Source organism: Oreochromis niloticus, linkage group LG12 (assembly GCF_001858045.2).
Source record: "Oreochromis niloticus isolate F11D_XX linkage group LG12, O_niloticus_UMD_NMBU, whole genome shotgun sequence".
NCBI lineage: Eukaryota > Metazoa > Chordata > Actinopteri > Cichliformes > Cichlidae > Oreochromis > Oreochromis niloticus.
This window is the reverse complement of record NC_031977.2, coordinates 19,094,037-19,114,000: the sequence shown is the minus strand read 5'-3', so window position 1 is coordinate 19,114,000 and position 19,964 is coordinate 19,094,037. Positions and strand designations below refer to the sequence as shown.

The 19,964-nt window shown below is 43.5% G+C and overlaps 1 protein-coding gene across 9 annotated transcripts in view; it reads left to right on the top strand.

Annotated features, from left to right (window-relative positions):
- The window catches only part of smtnb (smoothelin b), a 48,710-nt gene that overhangs the window by 10,867 nt on the left and 17,879 nt on the right, over nucleotides 1-19,964 (top strand). For 6 of the 9 annotated variants that reach the window (XR_003222424.1, XM_013275359.3, XM_019365705.2 and 3 more), the window contains 6 exons: nucleotides 6,533-6,690; nucleotides 8,096-8,174; nucleotides 8,261-8,339; nucleotides 9,372-9,445; nucleotides 14,809-14,905; nucleotides 19,075-19,739. Coding sequence is in view for 8 of the 9 variants with exons in the window: in XM_013275359.3 (XP_013130813.2) it covers nucleotides 6,533-6,690; nucleotides 8,096-8,174; nucleotides 8,261-8,339; nucleotides 9,372-9,445; nucleotides 14,809-14,905; nucleotides 19,075-19,739 (1,152 nt within the window). In the remaining variant the exon portion in view is untranslated. Of the gene's footprint in view, nucleotides 1-6,532; nucleotides 6,691-8,095; nucleotides 8,175-8,260; nucleotides 8,340-9,371; nucleotides 9,446-11,257; nucleotides 11,492-11,585; nucleotides 11,673-14,623; nucleotides 14,726-14,808; nucleotides 14,906-19,074; nucleotides 19,740-19,964 lie in introns of those variants that run through there. The other 3 variants (XM_019365707.2, XM_019365708.2, XM_019365709.2) reach the window with 3 other exon arrangements.

Genomic DNA, 19,964 nt, shown 5'->3' with positions numbered 1-19,964 from the left:
ACACAGCTGGGGACTAATCTGACATAACAAGACAAAGGGGAAGCAAAATTGAATACATCGAATGCAGGACAAGGACTATCAAGATAAAACAGGAAGCATGACAAATATGAAGAAGCAGACAAATACACATAAGCTTAACACTGAGAACAGGGGGGAGAAACAAACATGGGGACATTACTGACTGGAAAGACGGAGAGGGAACATGAAATACGGAAAGACAGGGGAGACACTGAGACAGAACCCTAAAGACTAAAAACTATACATATAGCACAAATCCCATAAAGAAAACAAAACAAAACAAAAAACGTGACTGACACTGGAATATTAACAAAACTCAAAAACATAAGAACCCTGGGTCACCAGATCCAGGACCATGACAGTTTGTCTACTAGGAAGCTGAAGGGTAGCTCTGTATTTTTGAAAAATTACAAACAACACTTAGTTGATGCTTAAAGCTGGTTTATTTAATTAATTTGTATCCAATTTATCAGCGTTAACATGGTGTTTTGAGGTCTGATTGAAGGATTGATGTGTTGGTAAGGCATCCGCTGCTCTGCTTTGAATATTGGTATGAACTTGAAACAGTGATTACTTAATGGATTTTCACCAAAATTGTGCCCACGTTCAAGACCATATTTGCTGGTTGTTGTTATTGTTGTTGTTTTTAAGGATTATTATTTAATTTTCACAAGAATTGCTAGTTGCCCTAGAGCAGGAGTCTATAACTCCAGTCCTCAGGAGCTACTGTAATGCACAGTAGCTCCTGAGGACTAGAGTTTGAGACCCCTGCCCTACAGTATTTGGCCACTCCAACAATCAGAGGATTCCCTGTGAGCAAGCATTTAGTGACAGTGGGGAGAAAAAACTCCCTTGCAATAGGAAGAAATCTCCGGCAGAACCAGGCTCATGAAGGGACAGCCATCTGCTGCGAATGGTTGGGGTGGAGGGAGTGAAAATTAAAAAAAAGAAAAGGCAAAGTGATAAATATTAGAGCAACTTAATTAATTTTTTGTTAAAATCTTAAGCTGTTGTTATCAGATTTAAAGGAGTATTGGGTTTGCATTGTAGATGAGTGGAGAAGCTCTTTTTATACCCAATCATGTTGCCAATTAACCTAATTAGTGTTAATTGGTCTTCCAGCTCTTCGTTATGCTCAAATTTACTTTTTCCAGCCTCTTATTGCTACTTGTCCCAACTTTTTTGGGATTTGTTGACATTTTGAAATTTTGAACCAACATATTTTTCCTTTGAAATGATACATTTTCTCGGATTAAACTTTTGATCTGTCACCTACGTTCTATTCTGAATGGAATTTTGACATTTGCCATCTCCACATCATTGCATTCAGTTTTTATTCACAATTTGTTTAGTGTCCCAACTTTTTTGGAATCCGGTTTGTACAACATTTGGTTTGTTTATTTACTGTATTTGGTTTTTCGTTTGCATGCCATGTGAAGCTTTTCTGTACATATTATTTATTATTATTTTAGATTCTCCTTCAGCTTCATATATTCTTATTTATACACGCAGTGTGTTTATGCGTACGTGTGTGTGTGTATGCGTGTGTGTGTGTGTGCGCGCGCCTGTGTGTGTGTGTGTGTCAATGATGTGGTTCACACAGCAAGCTGCAACGTTTGACCCAACTTTTGTGAACCTCTTCTCACAGCGTTGTTCAACAGTAATGCAGTTTTTACAGCTAACTTTTATACTTGTAATACCTGAGTTTAGTGTTGTAAAGTACATGCAAATCTCTTATATATTTAAATATATAGAGCTGTAGAAGAAATCATATTTTTTTGACAAATACAGACAAATTAAAAATGTAAAATTAAAAAAAAAAACACTTTTAGCACACAACGTTTCATCCTCCCATCAGGGCTCCTGTGTGTTACCATTCAAAGACGTGCACAAAGACGTCTGAAAGCCAGAGCTTTCATATAATAAGTGGTCTATTTGTTAAAGATGCTCAGACATTCAGAGGCTTCGTACTGCTCTGTGTTATTACCAAAAAATGATCTAACGCTGGGAAAAGAATAGAGGTTGACACATCATTTGTATATTAATCCTGTCTAAGCACTGCATGTTTTCACACGTTTCACGATGTCAAAATGTAGTCCTGAAAATACCAGCGGTCACGGGAACTACTACAAAGGCAGTTTTGAGTACTTTGGCAAGCGTTGATTTGTCTGTGGACAGATTTTTGTCAAGTCGCCTTGGAGGTCTTGTGGATCCATGATTGACAGGCTACAGCTAGGGTGAAAAGACTCCAGCACATTAAATGTAGGACAAAGAGTAACTGTTCTTACTGTTTTTGTGTGGGACTATGCTGGGAGTTCATTTTGACATATCTAACAAACCTATCTAATATGTTTGGCATTTGAATGTAACACTCTCAGTTAATAAACAGTATAAGTAAGTATATATAAGTATGAGCAAGTTTTTAAGTTTTACATATTAAAACTGATGTCACTAGACAAGCTGTCACAAGCTACTCTGTCTGGTAACATCTTTAGGTTTTAGAAAAGTTGCCTCCACTTGAGCCAACCAAATCTGAGCGTGTGGGACAGCACCTCCCCTAATACTAATTTTGTGACTACCTTAAATCCCCTCCTTGTTTAGCCACATCTGGTGCAGTTTCTATATCGGGCACAATAAATGAAATTGGCCTCCCGAAACATAGTCCTATTTAAACCTGCGTGTCTCATGTGTACCAGATGACTTCAGAGGGTGCTCCTGTCCTCGGGAGTGTGTCGTCAGCTGGTTGGGATTACTGGTAAACCGTAGGAGCTCTCTAATTGGCTGTGATTGATTGAGCTGCTTCAGTCGGATGTCTTTTGGAGGTTTGAGGTTTTGACTCCATAGAAAGCTGCTGCTTGGCAGGAAGTGACTCAAAGCACCCTTCAAGTACAAGTTTTTACCAACTCCCTTGTGAAACAACTTTCTTTTGTCATTCTCCTCCTCTCTCCTTGTTTCCTCACAAATATCATGGCGTAATGTCTCTAATACCCGTCTCCCAGCAAGGATTGTTCTCTCGTCACCCTCTCATATCCACCTCCTTCCTCCTGGATCTCACCGGCTGAGTCAGGTGAGGCTGACAGGTGTGCCGGCAGCTTCCTTGAAGGTCTGTCAGCACAGCAGACCAGATTGCAGCATGACTGTCTGCAGTCATTAAAGGTGCTGATATCTGGTGCTGATGTCTCAGTGACTGCATCATTTTCTGTAAAAACGTACTCTACGTGTGTGACGATGTCGTCATGTGTGATTTCTGAGTCATGCGTCTTGTTAGAGGCACGAGCAGCGCTCTATGAAACGCTTTCTGTCTGGGTGTAACGGCCTCTTTCTGGGTCACTGTGTCGCTGTTTGGAGCCACAGTGACAGTTGGTGAGCCAGAGGTTTGTGGTCTGGTTTGAAAAATGCCTGCAGGGACGGTCACTGGTGTGAGATGCTGTCAGCGTGTAACCAGAGGGATATTTTTCCCCTTCTCCGCTCTCATGACACAGCTCACTCTTTGTAAAGGCCACTGTCACGAGGCGCCAACTGGACTCTGTTACTACCCAAGCGCATGTTTCCGTCTCTGCTTCTTTGACCGTTATTCTGTTTTGTTTGGCAGGCATCCAGGTGTAAGGTGTGTTTTATTAGTCTGGGTTAAGCCCGCTCATTTATTTCCTGAGTGAGGAAGTGCAGATAAGTAAAGGGAGAAAGTGGGTTACAGTTTTGGCGGCATTGGCCAGTTGAATTCAACAAATAAATGTTGCAACCAATCCAGCAGCTATCTGTCTGCTGATTGGTCCGTTTAAACCCCCTGTACATGACAGACGTTACTATTTGAAGTTGTTTTTACAGCAGGTCAAGTCGAAGTGCTCAAGTCTGCTCTTAATGACTTTAATTCCTCCATTTATGTCACATGCTCTGATTCTCTCCCCACTGTTTAATCATTTCTCATGATTTTTGCTTTAAGTTTAAGCTGAATTGGAGCCTGCTAGGGAATGCTAGGCACACATTACTGTCTTTGAATTGAGGGTTGAAGCTGTGCTGCTCTATATCATGAATAAATAAATTAGTTAGCCCTGAAACTTGGTGAAAAGAGTACTGGCTGTACCATCACATCCTGACACTCGCTCAGCGAAGAGCCCGGCAGCGTGGTAATGGATGACTCGAGGGAGAGTGTTTGAGTAAGTGTAACAAGGGCGTGTGAGGGACACACTTGCCAGTGATGAGCGAATGTGATCTCATTTTCCTGCTTCACAATCAGAAACCAGCCATTGTCTCTCCAGGTCATAGTTTCTCTGCGCTGGGCTAGAAACAAACCCAGTGCCTGATTGCTGCATTTCACTGCCTTCTTTTTCTCTTGTGAGTCAGTAGGAATGTGAGGAATGACCTTTGCGAGGACTGACTGTTTCCCACCCAGCTCTCATCTGCCCATTTTTAGTCATGCGCAGGTCTAGTTTCTCCTTCTTTTTTCTTTGTCATCCTAACGCTCAGTTTCTCTACTCTAACCTATTATCCATCTCCTGCTTTCTCATATCCTTTCTTTCCAGCTGTTTATGAGCACTTTCTCTTCTTACCCATTCTTTTCAGTCAGCTCAGCACATTGAATTTCCACAAATTGCAGCATAAAGAAAGAGCCCCTGTGAGCTGGAGTAGCTTGGGCTGCATATTTTGTGAAACCTCAAAAACCACTGGACCTCTTCATCTCTTGTGAGAAGTGCCTCCTCCTCCTCCTCGTCCCATGGGCCTAGCAGTGGGGCTACATCAACCCCCTTTTTCAAGCCATCAGCATGTGGGGCTTAGCTTAACAACCACATCCAGCTCCCTTCAGAAGAAGGCGGTTGGCACACACAAGTTTAAGTCACAACACTGCAGGTTTTAACCGGTGCAGCGGGAAACCTTAAAGAGTGTGAGCATGAAATTCATAAGAAAAGTCTGCCAGAGGAGCTGTTCATCTCTGCGTGTGTTGACAGGTTCCTGCTGTGGTGGGTTTTTTTTGTTTTTTGTTTTAAAAAGAGAGATTTATCTCCCGTTTGACAGGAGAGGGCTCCCTCTACCCTGCGCTCACGGCTGTTGCTGACACGAAGGCGCCTGTCTTGTTGAAGTGGTGTTTCTGTCTGCAGGTGTGCTTTTATACACATTTGAACACCTTAATTAGTCTTCTTTGGCTCGAGGAAAAGACGTGCCTTTTAAGTAACAGCCACTCAGAGCGATGAAATGGCTCACTCAGTGTTTTAAGTGGGCCATTCAACTTTTCTGGGTCCCGCTGCAGTCTGGCTGCCATTCAGCGAGAGAGGGTAAGACACCACAGTAGTGTGTTGACCCGGGGAGACAAACACACTTCTCATCCTTAGCGCTGAGCACCAGCTGTTGCCAGGCCGATTTCTAATCCTGCGCTCTGTCTCGTCACATTAGTGAACTCTGATCACTTGTCATCGCAAATCTCTAAAGCGCCCATCACCCTACTGACCCTATAACTCTTTACTACATGTTCGAAAGTAAGCCAGCAGTACATGGATGGGAACTTCTACACTATTTGAACACTCAAAATGTCAAAATGGAGCATCTGAAGCATCCAAGCATTTTTTTTTCTTGTTGGAAAAAAACCCCACACCGAACTCAGGGTTCAGTATTTTGCTAAAGGATAACTAGAGGAGCCAGGGATCGAACAAACGACCTTCTGTTTAGTAGATAACCCACTCCACTTCCTGAGCCACAGTACACAGTACGCTCTCTACCCTACCGGAGATACATCCATGACCTTTGTCACCACAAACTATAGTCTGACCAAGCCATGAGTTAAAAAAGCTAATTATACTACTGAGTAGATGCACATACTTGGAGCTGGAGTTCAACCATTCCAGATTTGTATTTTTTCAAACAGCTGAAGGTTGCGTGAAAAGTTTATCCTACATGCCAGCCATGCCTGCATGAGCAAATGATAACGGTGTCATCCAAAGTTATCTGCAATGCATGGAAAAACCCCCAAATCTCTCCAATTAATTCTCTACCTCTTCCAACACACTCCTCAACACCATTTACATTTATTATCCTAATCGCAGTCACACTAATCGCAGTTAGGCTGACATAATTAAAAATCGCTGAGTCCCAAACTTTATTGGATATGTTGTCTCTCGTGCGTGTGTGTATGTGTGAGAGCTGGGATTAATTACAGAGACCAGAAGTAAGAACATATTGTAACTATAATGTAATTACCGAATTTAGTATGATAACATCACATTACTGCATTACTGGTGAAATGAAATGTGATTGCAGTAATGTGTTACTTTTGTTACGTGTTAGTGCTGCTCGCCACCTTGTACTTACAATGTCAGCAGGTCTGTGACTCTTTACCTGCAGACTCTCATGCAACTGTATGGCCATTTCCTGAAATGTGAGCAAGCGCCTGCACTGTATTTACTTGTGAATATGTGCAGATATGCAAACGTAAGATTAAACTTTGCAAGCCAAATGTTTGCCGTTCTGTGCGGCCTCCATCCTTCATGCACTTTATTCTGTTTGTCTTTTATTATGGTGTCTGCAGCTGGATGGAACTGTGGATCTGGACGAGAGGCGCCGCATCCGTTCAGCCATCCGGGAGCTGAGGAGGAGGGAGATTGAGGACATGGAGGCAGCTCTGGCTAGCAAGAGATTTCGACCCACGCGCCTCAATCAGCAGGAAGACAAGGAGAACCAGCACAGGTGAGGCTGCACACACAGACACACAGATGTCTGTGCTGATGACAGTTTACTAGGCCAGGTGAACTGGAAATGCTGAAAAAACAATCTTCAACTCCACTGGGAAAACTCTGGAAAAGTCAAGTTAGCAAATCACAGGAGAGAGAAAACTGCAACAACAGTAAAATTTCCCATCCCTAAAATTTCCACCTAGTTTGGCCGTTTTACAATAAATACTTTCCCTTTCAAATATGCCACACGCTCATGTGTCGCATTAACGTAGATCAGCTATCGCAGTCTGTTTGATTATTTACCTTTCAGAGACTTTCCAGCACCTGTCGTCCAGCTAAGCAGCGTGGATTAATGGGTTACTCATTTGAATCGCTTTATGTTGCCATAAACATGGCACAGATTCTGGTAAACCCGAGTAAAATTAAAATATTATCTCTTGAAATCTGTCCAGTAATGACCGACTAGAGAATTGAAAATGAAAAGCAAACAAATTTACAACAAAATTGAAACAAGTTTCTTTCAGATGACAAAAGGGGGAAAAAAAAGTCGAATCATTTGCTAAATAAAGACAATAAGGAACAAGAATCAAGCAGAAACTCAAAGTGTGGATGATTTGTGAAAAATCCCAAGTTCCACGTGATCTGCGACATATTTTATAGGTGTTCATTAAAGTTCAAGGCTGCACCACAATCCTATCATCTGTTCTGGAGTAAAGGGAAGAAGTGACATTATTGGATAAGAAGCAGATGCACCTCCTCCATCGCCGAATCCTAATATAAGAGTGGTGACGGGGCCCTGATTGTTTCCATTCAGCGCTGCTCTCGAATGACTTGCGTTACAATAACACAGGAGGTGCCTCAGTGAAGCTGCTGAAGAAAGCATGCTTTCTCACATGCATGCACGTATTCATATGCCAGGACACAGAAAACCATCTGAAAGTGGGATAGAAATGGGGTAGGAGGAAAGGCCATTGTCCCGTGCCTCTCAGTGGTGGAATGTGAAATATTCCACTCCGGCATTGCTGCGCATCTTTTTAATGCCAAAGAGCGGAGACAAGCGAGGATAATGAGTATATAAGTAATAGAAACTATCATAAAAGCAAGGAGTGAAATGGAGAATATGAGGCTGAAAAAGGGAAAATGAATGCAGCTTTTTTTTTTTAGGGGGGGGGTGTCAAATCTGACATGCTTGATTTGGGAGTGTTCCCTCTGGGTTTTCTCTCTGCCAAGAAAACTGTCCTTTATCTTTCAAATTACCTTCAGCTGCCTGTAATATATGTGCAGAAGCTTCAGATTAGAATCAGAGGAGCCAAAGTTTTACAGTCTGATACTTTAAACTATTAGCCCTTCTAGTTTTTTTCATGGTGAGTGGGGACTAGTTGAAGATCCATTAAAATGTCTTTGTGTTTCTTTCTCAGGTCAGAATCCAACGAGAACTTGGATGGACTGAAACAGAAACTGCAATCAATCCAGGACATCGACGAGCTTCAGCAAATGGTGAATATCGTATCATAATATCAGTAATGCTAAAGTCTCACATCACTTTGTAGTTTCACTGAGCTTTTGCGTGTGTTTTCTGATAGCTCAATGCAGCCAGCGAGTTCAAGGAGAGGAGAATGATCCGAGCTGCCATTCGGCAAATTCAAGAGGAACAGCGGCAGGGTGAGTGGGATCCAGTATCACTTGTCTGACGGAGCGGAATCAGAAACATCTTGTCTCATAATGACAAATCAAGTTAGGGTGTTGTAGTCTTCATGGCATGGTGGCATCTCAAACAGTTTAACCAAGCTATAATTTGCACCAGTGTAATTAGAGAGAAATGCACCAGAGGGAAATATGTCAGAATTTCAAGTCTTCAGATGTTTGCGGTTTGTTGCAAAGGATGTCAATTGGTTTGATGAGGATGCAGAGAGGAAGAAATTCCAGAGATGGACTAATTATTGCTCATTTACAGATGCAAATTATTACATTATTTTGAAATAATCCCTGGTTATCTCATACTGGCCCTCGGTGCAACAATAGACACAGGGAGAACATGCAAACTGCACATAGAAAGACCCCGGCCAGATGGTGGATTTGAACCCAGGACCTTTCTCTGAGGCAACAGCATTAACTAGGCTAAAAAACTGCCTAAAATCAAGCCGTTTGCGCAGTCTCATGCATGCGCTTTTAGCTTAGAGTTAACTTGCACATTCACTGATTCCATGTGCTACAGCATCCATCATTGTAGCACTTGAACATCAATAGAGCCATCCAGGCACCATGTGCACATCCAGAAGAGGGTGCTAGAATTAAAGGTAAAGAAATGAACTTACCTGTTCTTTGTGGAACGTGAAAGTAAAAGTAAGTTGGCCTTATCATTGTCTTGGCCATAAAGTATGTTCACGTGTGAGCGCTCAGTGGCATAGTTACTAGGGCAGATCCACCTACAATGCTGGGTCAGATAGGGGATTCCTGTCATGCCTAAGTGCTATCTGGCCCGTGTGAACTGCACGTAGGAGGCTGTATGTGCAGGGTGATACACGCACACAAAAAGTGACCCATTTTCACTTTAACTTGTGTCTCCCTGTGTTTCCTCTTCTTTTAAAATCACACATGACCAGAATGTTAACATGAAATGAGATTATAATAAGGTATCTACTTTGCTCTAAATATTCCTGTACTGCATTTCTATTGTGTGCCCATGTTTTTTAGTGGGCGTGGAGAGGGGGAAGACTTCTGGCTTGGAGCCTGAGGGTGTGCAGTCCCAGAGCAGCATGGGAACTGGGGTGAGTACTGCAGAGTTACTGGAGTGGGAAGTCACAGCGCTGTGCTGGTGCAGTCCTGACATCTCACTTATATCTGACGGGTAAACCGTCTGGTGTCAGCTTCCGTTTACAAAAATCATCTAAGCACGGGGCCGTTTGCGGGTGCCGCGTTCTGTTGCATGGCAGCAGTGACCACCGAGGTTTCTCTGCTGCCGCAGTGAAGAATGCACGAAGCAACAAAAACAACAACAAAGAGCGAGACTTGAGTCACTTACCGGAGCGGGAATATAGCTGCACACAAAACAAAAAAGCACATGCCTGAGCCGCCACAGAGGGAGGAATGTGTTTGTGACATATTCCTATTCAGGTTCGACCAAACCGAGGAGAAAGATAAAATGCGCTTCGAGTTTGGTGTGAGGGCGGAAAATTGTTTTTGACAGGGAGTCTCTCAGCTGCTGTCATTTCACACAAATGTAACTGAAAAGCCTGTCTCATTTTTGAAGAAAAAAAAAGTTTTAAAGTATGGATTTCTTAAGATTTATGTTACATCTGTCGGATTGGGCCTTTTCTCAGAGGTCCCTCACAGCTGGCTCGCCCTCTTGTGGCTGAGCAGCAGAGCCTTACAGGAGGAGACGTTAGGTTATCTGCTGTCGGTGATAAAAGCTGTTTTCAGTGGATAGGATTTCTATAGGGAAAATTCCTTTTGTATGCAGCCACTGCTCTTAAAACTAAGTCCCTGAGTGATGAGACCACCTCCCATATCTGTGCTTTTAAAGAGGGGAAAAATACAATCACTCACCTTATCAGAGTTCTGGTGTTTCATTTGAAAGCACTTGTTTTTCCCAGCACAGAGATACAAAGGGGGAGAAATGAAAGGCTTTTAGTATCAGTCCCATTGTCTGCTGGAACCTGTGCTTTGCTTGCATTCCTGTGCGTGTGTGTGTGTGTGTGTGTGTGTGTGTGTGTGTGTGTGTGTGTGTGTGTGTGTGTGTGTTCTCCTCAGCTAGGAAGTGATGATGGCATGTTGGCGTAACAGGATGCCCTATCACTCAAGCCTATTTTACCTCACTTCCTTCAAGACAGCTGAACAGTACGTTGGTGAAATTGTGAGGATGGACGAGGAGGGGGAGTGGGAATATGTGGAGGTCGGGGGTTGAATTCGGAAGGACGGACAGACAGACGGCCCACCAGCTGTGCCCCAGCAGTCTTAAAAGTCTGCACTGAAATGGGGATGTGGGCCAAAAAAAACATCAGCCAGCAGCAGCAGGGCTCCTTCCAGTGACATCACAGCGTCGGATCTCTTTGAGCCTCTTACAATTGTCCCGTTGAAGATGGTGGTCTTAGATAGGCCTGAAAAGCAGCACGCAGGCGCAAGCGGCATGCAGTATGTGTATGTGAGCCCGAATTCAAGAAGTTGCCTGTATACAAAATGATGAATGAAAGTGTTTAATTAGTAGGTTAATACAGCTGTTTGTCTGTATTTATACTAGATTCTGATCCCATTTAGAATTGAATGTTTCTAATGCTCACATGTGCGGGTAGCTGAGGTACACTTAAAGTTTCCTTTTGCCCATTTTCTAGTAACCACGTGGAAACTTTAATTATATGTATGTAGCAGAAAAAAATGTCAGTTCACAGAAAGGGTCGTTTTTATAATTGCAAAACATAAAGGCAGAAAATATTTAAATTGTGTTTTTCGTTTTTTTTGAAGAGCACAACTCCCCCAAAAAGAAGTCAAAACAAGGGCAGAGTGTGTCAGAAGTTAATGTGTCAACCAGGCAACCCATTAACCTGTAAAAGTGTCTGTGAGTGTGAGTGTGGTGGGGGTCAGATCCCTCTGGAGACAGAATGGGAGGGAGGGGAAGTCAAGGGAGTGGCTTCTTGGTATTATACGTGTGTGTGTGTGTGTGGTGTTTGTGGTGGTGTAAATGTTTGTGCGTGGGTGTGTATGATGTGGCTGCGGGAGCAGAGCGTCAGAATAGCGGACGTCCTGACTCCAAGAGGGTTACTGCTGATAGAGAGGGAGAGAGAGAAAGAGAGAGAGGCAGTCAGTCGCGTGAAGAGAAGGTAAATGTCACTCTGATTTTATCGCAGGCTAAACACGCCTCTCATTTTCTTAACCTTTGTTTTTTTTTTGTTTTTTTTTCCCTGACCTGAAAAGGCATGTAAATATCTTTCCTCGTCAGTCTGTGCTCATTTCTGTCTGAGCAGAGAATGGGATGTGCCTGCCTCTGTGTTTACATTTCAGGTATGTGTACTTAATGGTTTATTGCTCACTTAAATCACTCGGTGCGCATTTTAGCCAACAGGTAGACTAACTACAGCTGAAACTTTTCACGTTTTGGATGAAGATCCATTCAAATAGTCAAAGTGTTGTTTAACAAGTTTAAAAGAAACTGTAATATTTAATGCTGGATTTTAAAATGGATTTATTAAACTAAACTTTGAAAGTTTGCAGGTTCGCTTACTATCTAGGCGTGTTGGGGGAAGAGTTCAGGCGGGCTGCTTGTTGGTTTGTTGTTTAATCATAAAATTGCTACAATAAGGAACCTTAGTTGTCAAAAACAAGCCCCAGTATGTGCAATAGAGAGGGTTTAGCAGACTTCTTAGAGATGAATTGTGAAAGCGTCCTGTAGGAGGGAAAGTCTAAAAAAGACCAGAAGGAAAGCTTAGACTGGCATGTGCTGATCTGCAGTAAGTAAAAATGGGAATGAGACTCTGGTCTGACGACTTCTGCGGGTTTCCTCACTCCAGACTGAGTGTATATGTGATGCAGAGATGATTCCTGCTTCATTCCAGATATTGTATTTCATTTGTTGGAGGTTAGCCGAGCGTGTGGTTCCTCAGGCTGCCGTAATGGAAAGTGAGCCGCCAGGTTCCTTCTTCTTTTCTTCTTCTTCCACGTAGTGGCATGGAAGACCCTCAAATGGGTCTGACCTCACCAGTGGAGTGATGGATTTAACTTCCACGGAAAACTGGAAGTTAAACCCCGTCATTTAATCCAACTATGGATTAAAACCCGGCGTGTTAATCCATAGTTGAGCTCACTTGTGTGAGCTGGTTGGTAAAAGAGGTGCTTGTGTCTCATTCTGAGCTCTCATTGTTGTTTTTTTGTGGAGTTGAGGGTTCAGAGGAGTCCAGATGGCCCACGCCTTGCTGTGGTCACGGGAGAGGACAGTTGTTTTTGTGTTTACGAGGTTGAGATTTTGCAATTATAGTCTGACACAAACAGGCGCTTGAGGCCGTATGGGACGATTGGCTGGAGCGACAGGGTGTCGGTGTTGGTTCCCCTCTGTCAGGTCCCAGCCATCAGGGCCAGAGTGAAGCCGCTAATGACAGCATGGCGGCTGGCAGCAGGTCCTGCGCTCTGGTCTCGATCTCTATTTCCACTTTATCTTCCCTTTTTTTTTCACTCAGCCTCGCTGTCTGTGAGAAATATGTTCCCTGTGGTTTAGTGGGAGTTTTAAATGACGGCTGTCTGTCTGAGTCCCGGTAGGAGTAGCAGAGGGTGAGGGGGGTGAGCACGTGAGGGAAGACTTGTTCTCTTTAATTGTGTTTGTTGCTCGAACACAATTATCTCCCCCTGCGACTCTTTGATTGGGTGACTGCACTCAGGATGCGAGCGTCCTCTCGCCTCAGCGCACTGTAGTGCCTTCATTACAGGAGACTGTTTGTGCCCTCCAAAACCATCAGACGCTTTAATGACTCATTATAGGAGCATTCTGCTACGTTTCTGTGTCCACTGTGGCTTGCCGCAGTGTATCGGTGACATTTATTGTTGTCTAGAAAAGCTGAGAAAACCTTTTTTTCGAGCCCCTGAGTCTGTGCTCTGCTTTTAGCTCTATATGGAAACGTGGAAAAAGTGACATCAGGGCACCTGCTATGTAGATTTACACTGTTATAATATCACATTTAGGATTTCAACTCCCCTTTTGGCTTATTTTAGCGACAAAATGTAATCATGTGTCCCAACCTGAGCTGTGCAATTTCCACATTCACCTCTTGCCTGCGTCTCATCACATTTTCTCCTTTGCTATCAAGCCAGCATCTCCTGTGATCTGCTCAAGGAGTGGAAGGTCACAGTCAAGTGAGCATAAAGCTGTCGGGTTTCTTTCTTGCCTCTTGCTTGTGTTTGACTTGGAGCAGGCTTTGTGGTTGTTCCTCTGTCTGCACTGATCACACACTGCACTGATTAAATTCCATTTAAAACACCAAAGGTGTGATTTGTAGGATTTTCACTCTGCTTCTGCTGTTAACAACCAGGCCAGGCTTTTGTCTTGAATAACATAGTTTACACATGGGGAACTGATTGCGGAGCAATTGTGCGGTTGGGTGTGTGCACTTTCTTTCCGTGCTTGAGAGATAGTGAATGTGTTTAAGAAGCATTTGGCAGTAATAGTAGGCTGTAAATCTGGTTTAAGTATTATATTTTCATGTATTGTATGTTTTTTCAGGATCCACCCCAGCATTTGTTGCGCTATTCTTAACCCAGATGCCTCTTTTAAAGTGATTTTTGGGCTGTGATGTCATTCATCATTTCAAATGAGCTGCTGAGTGACGAGGAACACCTGAAGCTCCACACAAGAGATTTTTGCCCTTTAATAGAAAAGTTTAAGTCTCCAGAAGTTCGAGTTAAGAGTATGTTTGTTGGTGATTTAAAGACTCTGTGTGTGTGTGTGTGTGTGTGTGTGTGTGTGTGTGTGTGCGTGCATGTGTGTGTGTGTGTGTGTGCATGTGTGTGCGTGTGTGTGTGTGCTCAGAGAAGCCCTATTTGTGCAGCTGATTTTCCTGTGGAGTAGCTCAAGGTCAAGCGCCAGAGGCCCAACAGTAGTGTCGGCATCCACGTCTTTCCCTCTCTGTTCTCTCTCTCCTGTTTCTTTTCCTCAATCCAAAATGCTGCCGCCTCATCCCCGTGACCTCCTGCATTGGAGCTCAGGGTTAAAGTGCTGGGGTAATCTAAAGATGGTCAAATCATGGCCCTAATATAGCAGTAAACCAGGTGGTGAATGCACATGTTTGCTTTTTAGCCACTCAGGCCGCCTCTCTCTCTTTCTCAGCCATACGCAATCTAAAGTAAACATCCTTACTTTTCCAGCTGGCCAAGCTGTGTCGCTCATCCATGCTCCACGCCTCGAGCATTTGACCTCGACCTCAAACAAAAGACAGTTGTGATCACCAGCTAACCTCAGACCTACGATAGACGTGTAACCGATCTTTCACTCTGGTTTTGATCGGAGGAGTGGCTGGCTGCTGCTCTGAGCAATGGCTGAACACATTTTGCCTTTTGAGAATTTCAGCTCAGTTGAGTGCAGCTTTGCTTTTGCAGCTGAATTGAAGATCACTAAGCACATGTTATTCTTTTCTCTCTCTTTTTTTTTTTACAGGAGACCGAGAAGGAGAGCCGCAGTGAGCGTATCCGATCTCCAATCTGGGAGTTAAGCAGCCAGCAGACACAACAAAACAGAGAGCAACAGAGAATAGGTAAGAATGAATGTGAGTACTCTTCAAAAGAAGGGAAATTTTCACCGTTTCATGGTTTGTTTTTCATAAGAAGAAAAAAAAGCCGCACAACCTCACGCTTGCAGGATATTACTTCTGTCACACTTTGGGATCACTGCCATATAGAAGTTTGTATATACTGTAAACATGCCCTAAAGGTCAAGTTTGGCCAGGCAATATCAACACAAAACCAACACTGGTCACCTCTGTTCCACGTATGTGTGAATGCATACGCCTCTCTTGATGGCTTTTCCTCTGGAGCGCCTGTTAAAATAGTTGGCCAAAGGAGCCATTCTCTTCATGAGGTGGTCGTCGGGAGGTCATTTTAGTTCAGCCTCTTTAAGCTGCTTCATCTAACTTTATTAAGTGTTTGGAGTAACTCACAGCCACGACTTAATGACTTTTGCTAAACATCCTTTACTTTTTCTTTTTTAAGTGTAAAGTAATTTCATTAGCCGCTCTGTTAGTCCAGCCATCAACCAAGTAATGTCAATTCATGCCTTTAGGAGGAAACAAGTGTGCTGCCTTTGCAGCAACACTTATAGAGCTAACATGAGCAGCTTGTAAAACGTATAAAGGTGATTGAAGTCTTGCTGCAAGCCTGTTTGTGTTTTGTCATTTTTACTTTTTTTCAATCCTAATAACCACGTAAAAAATCCGCTTTGTATAAGTTAAGACCAAATTTAACTTTGGCCATTCTTAGCTGATTCCAGCACACACTTGGCTAACTGGAGCTTGGCCTGAGGCTCATAGTCATAATGTCATTCTGTGTGGCCTGGTCAGCCGTGGGCTTGGCTCTTGGTGTCCTTCACATGGATGAGGGGTTGGTGATGGGGTTCTGGGAAGCAACAGAGGGAAACCCAACAACCACACCTCTGCTAAATAAAGCTGATACCAGAACAGAACTGAAGCCTCCTTTACGTGGCCGAGAAACTCCCCGCTGTTCTGGATTTAGCTGTGCCTTACAATTTAAGTCAGGGTGAAGCAAGGGTCAATAAAAAAAGACCACCATAGAAATGTAAAGAAGAAAGGGAGCTTTTTTAAAGTGGATCACCAAAGACATGGGACTTTTGTGGTTGGCGTAACAGCGTAGGCAGGGTGGGCATGTGGTTCCTGAAGGTGTGGTTGTCTTAAACCCTAAGCATAAACGCATAATTCAGCCTTTCACACACAAAAGAAGAAGCTTATATTTACACGCTTACGTCAGTGACCATTTATCACTATACCGGTAAGGTTATGATTTCAAGAGTTTCTCAATGCTTAAAGTTCCAAGGGGAGAGCGAGTTCCTTTGAGCGTGTCTTGTGCAGTTTTAAAGCTTTGAGCTGAGTGTTTTGGACATCATGATTGAGGCGATGTGGGGCAGGGGTAGTTCAGAGAAAGTGATCCCCATACAGTAACTTATTAATCTAAAGGTTTTGCACAAAAAATATGCTGCTTTATGGTCCTTTTGACTCTATTTGGGTCATAATTTGCAAGAAGAGCATCATTTGCTATTCAATAATACATACAAGCTAACAGCTGAGACCACAAACTCCTCAGGAGTGTGTGTACTGTATACAGTGTCTGTATACAGTACACACACAGTTTCACAGATTCTGTTTGCAAGCAGGTGAGTTCCTCACTGCTGATCATTAGAAAGAATGGATATGCTCACAGGCACAAGCGCCCAGGTGGTTTTTCCAGCTTTTATGTACAGTATCTGATTAGTCCATTCATTTCAGGGGTGCATCTCATCTATTAGTATAAATACAAGTTCCCTGTCATTCGCTATAGTCTTTGGTCTGACCCACAAATCGCTGATTAACCGTAGTGTCACAGCACTAGTGCAAATATTGCTATAATACATGAAATCTCTGTTTGTTTGTCTGTGATCTCCTCTTTACACAATCACGAGCTGAGCAACCAAAATTGGCACACAGGTATATCTTAGGCCCCCTATATTAGATCTTATTATGTTGCCTGGCAACCACCTGCCAACGCGACTAAAAAAAATAAAAAAAAGTAACAAATTATGAAAGCATCATCTCATTTTGCAACAATAACATCTGATTTATATCCACAAAGCTTTAATGATGCGTGATATGACCTCATCACGGTGCCTAGCAACCACCTAATAACACAGACCCCGCAGTACCGTAGCACAAGCATGTACTAGCTCTAAAAACAAGTTGCTTAATCCCACCACAGTTCGGATCATTGAAAGATTACATAGTGTTTATGTTTTTTTAACCTCTCTGTCAGTGTTGCTCTTCCATGTGGTTGCCACTGAAAAGTTTCAACAGCAACTACATGCACGGACAGACATTCATTGTTCCTGAGGATGAATCATTCAGACTCTAGTAATCCAGACTGTTTCTTTTCTTTTTCCTTTTTTTTCACCACGGTGAGGTTAAACTTGTAGATTTTGGTAAAATATCAAATCATATTGTATTACTGTATATTGTATGAGTTGTCAGATTGAATAAAAAATACTAATAATGAAAGGCCAGAGCTGCTGGCATGGCTCTAAAATCTACATTGGGGTTAAAATTATGGACATCTAATGTAACAACTTCTTTTAAAGTACTTTGTGGCTAACAGGGCTAACCGTTGCCTTCATCACCTTGCTACAGAAGCCTGTGCCCAGCCTGTTACACCAAATTTAAGGTTTGATTAAACCATGGAACTGCTCATGAGCAGCTGAAACAAACTCGTGTTGACCCCTTCACAGCGAGCACAAATACTGGGCAGGCTTCCTCTGGGGTCATTGCTTCACTGTCAAAGCAGTATAAAGAAAGCTCTTGGTTGTCCTTTGTTTGTGCTCCGTATATTGACTGGCAGAAGGCTGTAGCTTTTTGTTGCTATTTTGAAATATATATAAAAAAAATGCAAGCCTCTCATTATGCAGTAGCAGTGGGGATTTTCCCAGAAATGGCCACACAATAGATACGACAGCTTCCCAACGGCAACAACTTGAACAATAACGCGAGTTTGCTGGAGAGCAGCAGTGTGTGTGTGTGTGTGTGTGTGTTTGTGTGTGTGTGTGTGTGTGTGTGCTGGCTCTCACTTCAGTTATTACACTTATTAAAGACCAGTAACTGAGCTTTGGTTGAGTGCATCGCGAGTTACAGACAGTGTAGCGGACCATTATTGTCCTAATTGTGTGTCACGATCACGTTTTCTATTCAGGCTGTATTACATAAGCATTCGGTCTGTTTAATCAACAGCTTGCTGCCATTTTTATCTTCTCTCATATCTGAAACAATTCACAGGATTATTTTGGGAAATTGCTTTAAAACGGTAAACTAATATTAATAAACTTATTGTGCAGAATCTACAAAGCAGTAATGAGCCGATAAAGGTCAGCTATGCTTGGTGTAGCTGTGAATGCTCAGCTGTGATTACGACTGCTCGAAAGTTGAAAGAGACTGTCGGCTGCCTCCGGTCAGACTGGAGTCCCTCTTTGATTTGGTTAGTAAATGACAGACATGCATACTTGGTGAACTCCATTTGGTTGCCAAGCTGGTGCAAACTAAGGTCAGTCAGAAGTGTTTTTAGGGCTTGCTTTGTACATGTGCTGTAGGAAGTGGATACACATCTTGGTTTTCTCTGTTTTCCTTATCTGCGGTGTGTGTGCATAACCTCAGATATTCATATAGCAGCACGGTGGGGTGTTGGAGGTAGGATGGGGGGAGGATGCGGACATGGCTGTGATGTTTGGAGTGTGGTTTCCTGTTCGTCTCTCTTTTTAACCCACTCTCTCCCTGACTCCTTTTTTTTAATCGCGTCCCAGATATGACTGTGCCACATGCTCGCTTTCCACACTTGTGGAAAACCTTCCTCCTACTTGACGCACATTCACCGGTCTAGTTGCAAATCTCACTCAGGAACTTGAGGCCAGTCTGGAGGAAATGTCTACATCCCTTCATGTCTCCACATGCCTGCCCTGTGATCCTGAGTGTATTTTCTAGCCTGGCCTTTCTGGGGCCCCAGTGTTGTGGAAAGATTTCATTTAAGTCTCCAACATACCCATCTACTTCTTCCATTGCCCTCTAGTGTACTAGTAATATAAGAAGAATCTAGGTAACATGAAAATGTCTTTTTACAGCAGAGAAAACTTGAATGGTACAGAAAGTTACTTCACATATTTCATTTGTGTTTTCTATAACAGGTTCCAACTCAGGGATGGTGTTGGTTCTGGATCACCTGGCAAAGGATGACGGACCTCTGTTGATCCAGCCTCAGCGAGAAGCTGTGACCAAGGAGGCCGACCTGGTTATGTCTCACTGTCAGAGGTCAGACTCCTCCGATCTTAGCGCAGCCTCGATGCTTTCCAAGCCCAATCTGGATTCTGTGGCCTCAGAGAAAGGTCTGGGCTCAGCTTACAGAGCCCGGCTGGACTCCGGAGCCTCAGACAAGAGCCAGAGTTCCTCCCAGCGTGGTCGGCTGGACTCCGGGGCATCAGACAGAAGCATCAACTCCCAGTCCTGTGCCAGACAGAGACTGGGCTCAGATGTCTCGGATTCATGCGTCAGACCCCGTCTGGGCTCCGAGACTTCAGACAGCATCGGCCTGTTGTCAAGGAAGCGGACGGTCTCTGGCACATCTGATCAGAGTGCAAGCATGTCCTCAGAGGAGCAGGCGCCATCGGAGGAGGCGGAGGTAGCCAGGAGTGAATCGACTTGCAGCACAGATTCAGAAACTGACAGCAGAAGCCGAAGTTCAGCCGGTACCCAAGCTGAGTCTAACCAGGAGGAGCCTGATGGGGCGGTTTTATCTCGGAGAGATCCCGTGAATGGCCTGCTCAGCGGGAAAACTGACATCCAGAGGCAAAAGGTGGAGTGTGTGTGTGTGCGTTTGCATCTGTGTGTGCTTCAGGATTCAGTCATATTCCTAAATTAAGTAATCCATGGTTTTGCACCTTTTTAAGCTACACTGCCTTGTACTCAAGCTGTCCTGGAGGCTAACATGAATGCTTTGTGGTGCATTTGTCAGCCGTCTGTATCTTTGAGCCCGCTGAACACCGAGTGACACACGCCATATGTTGTGACTGCGCCACTA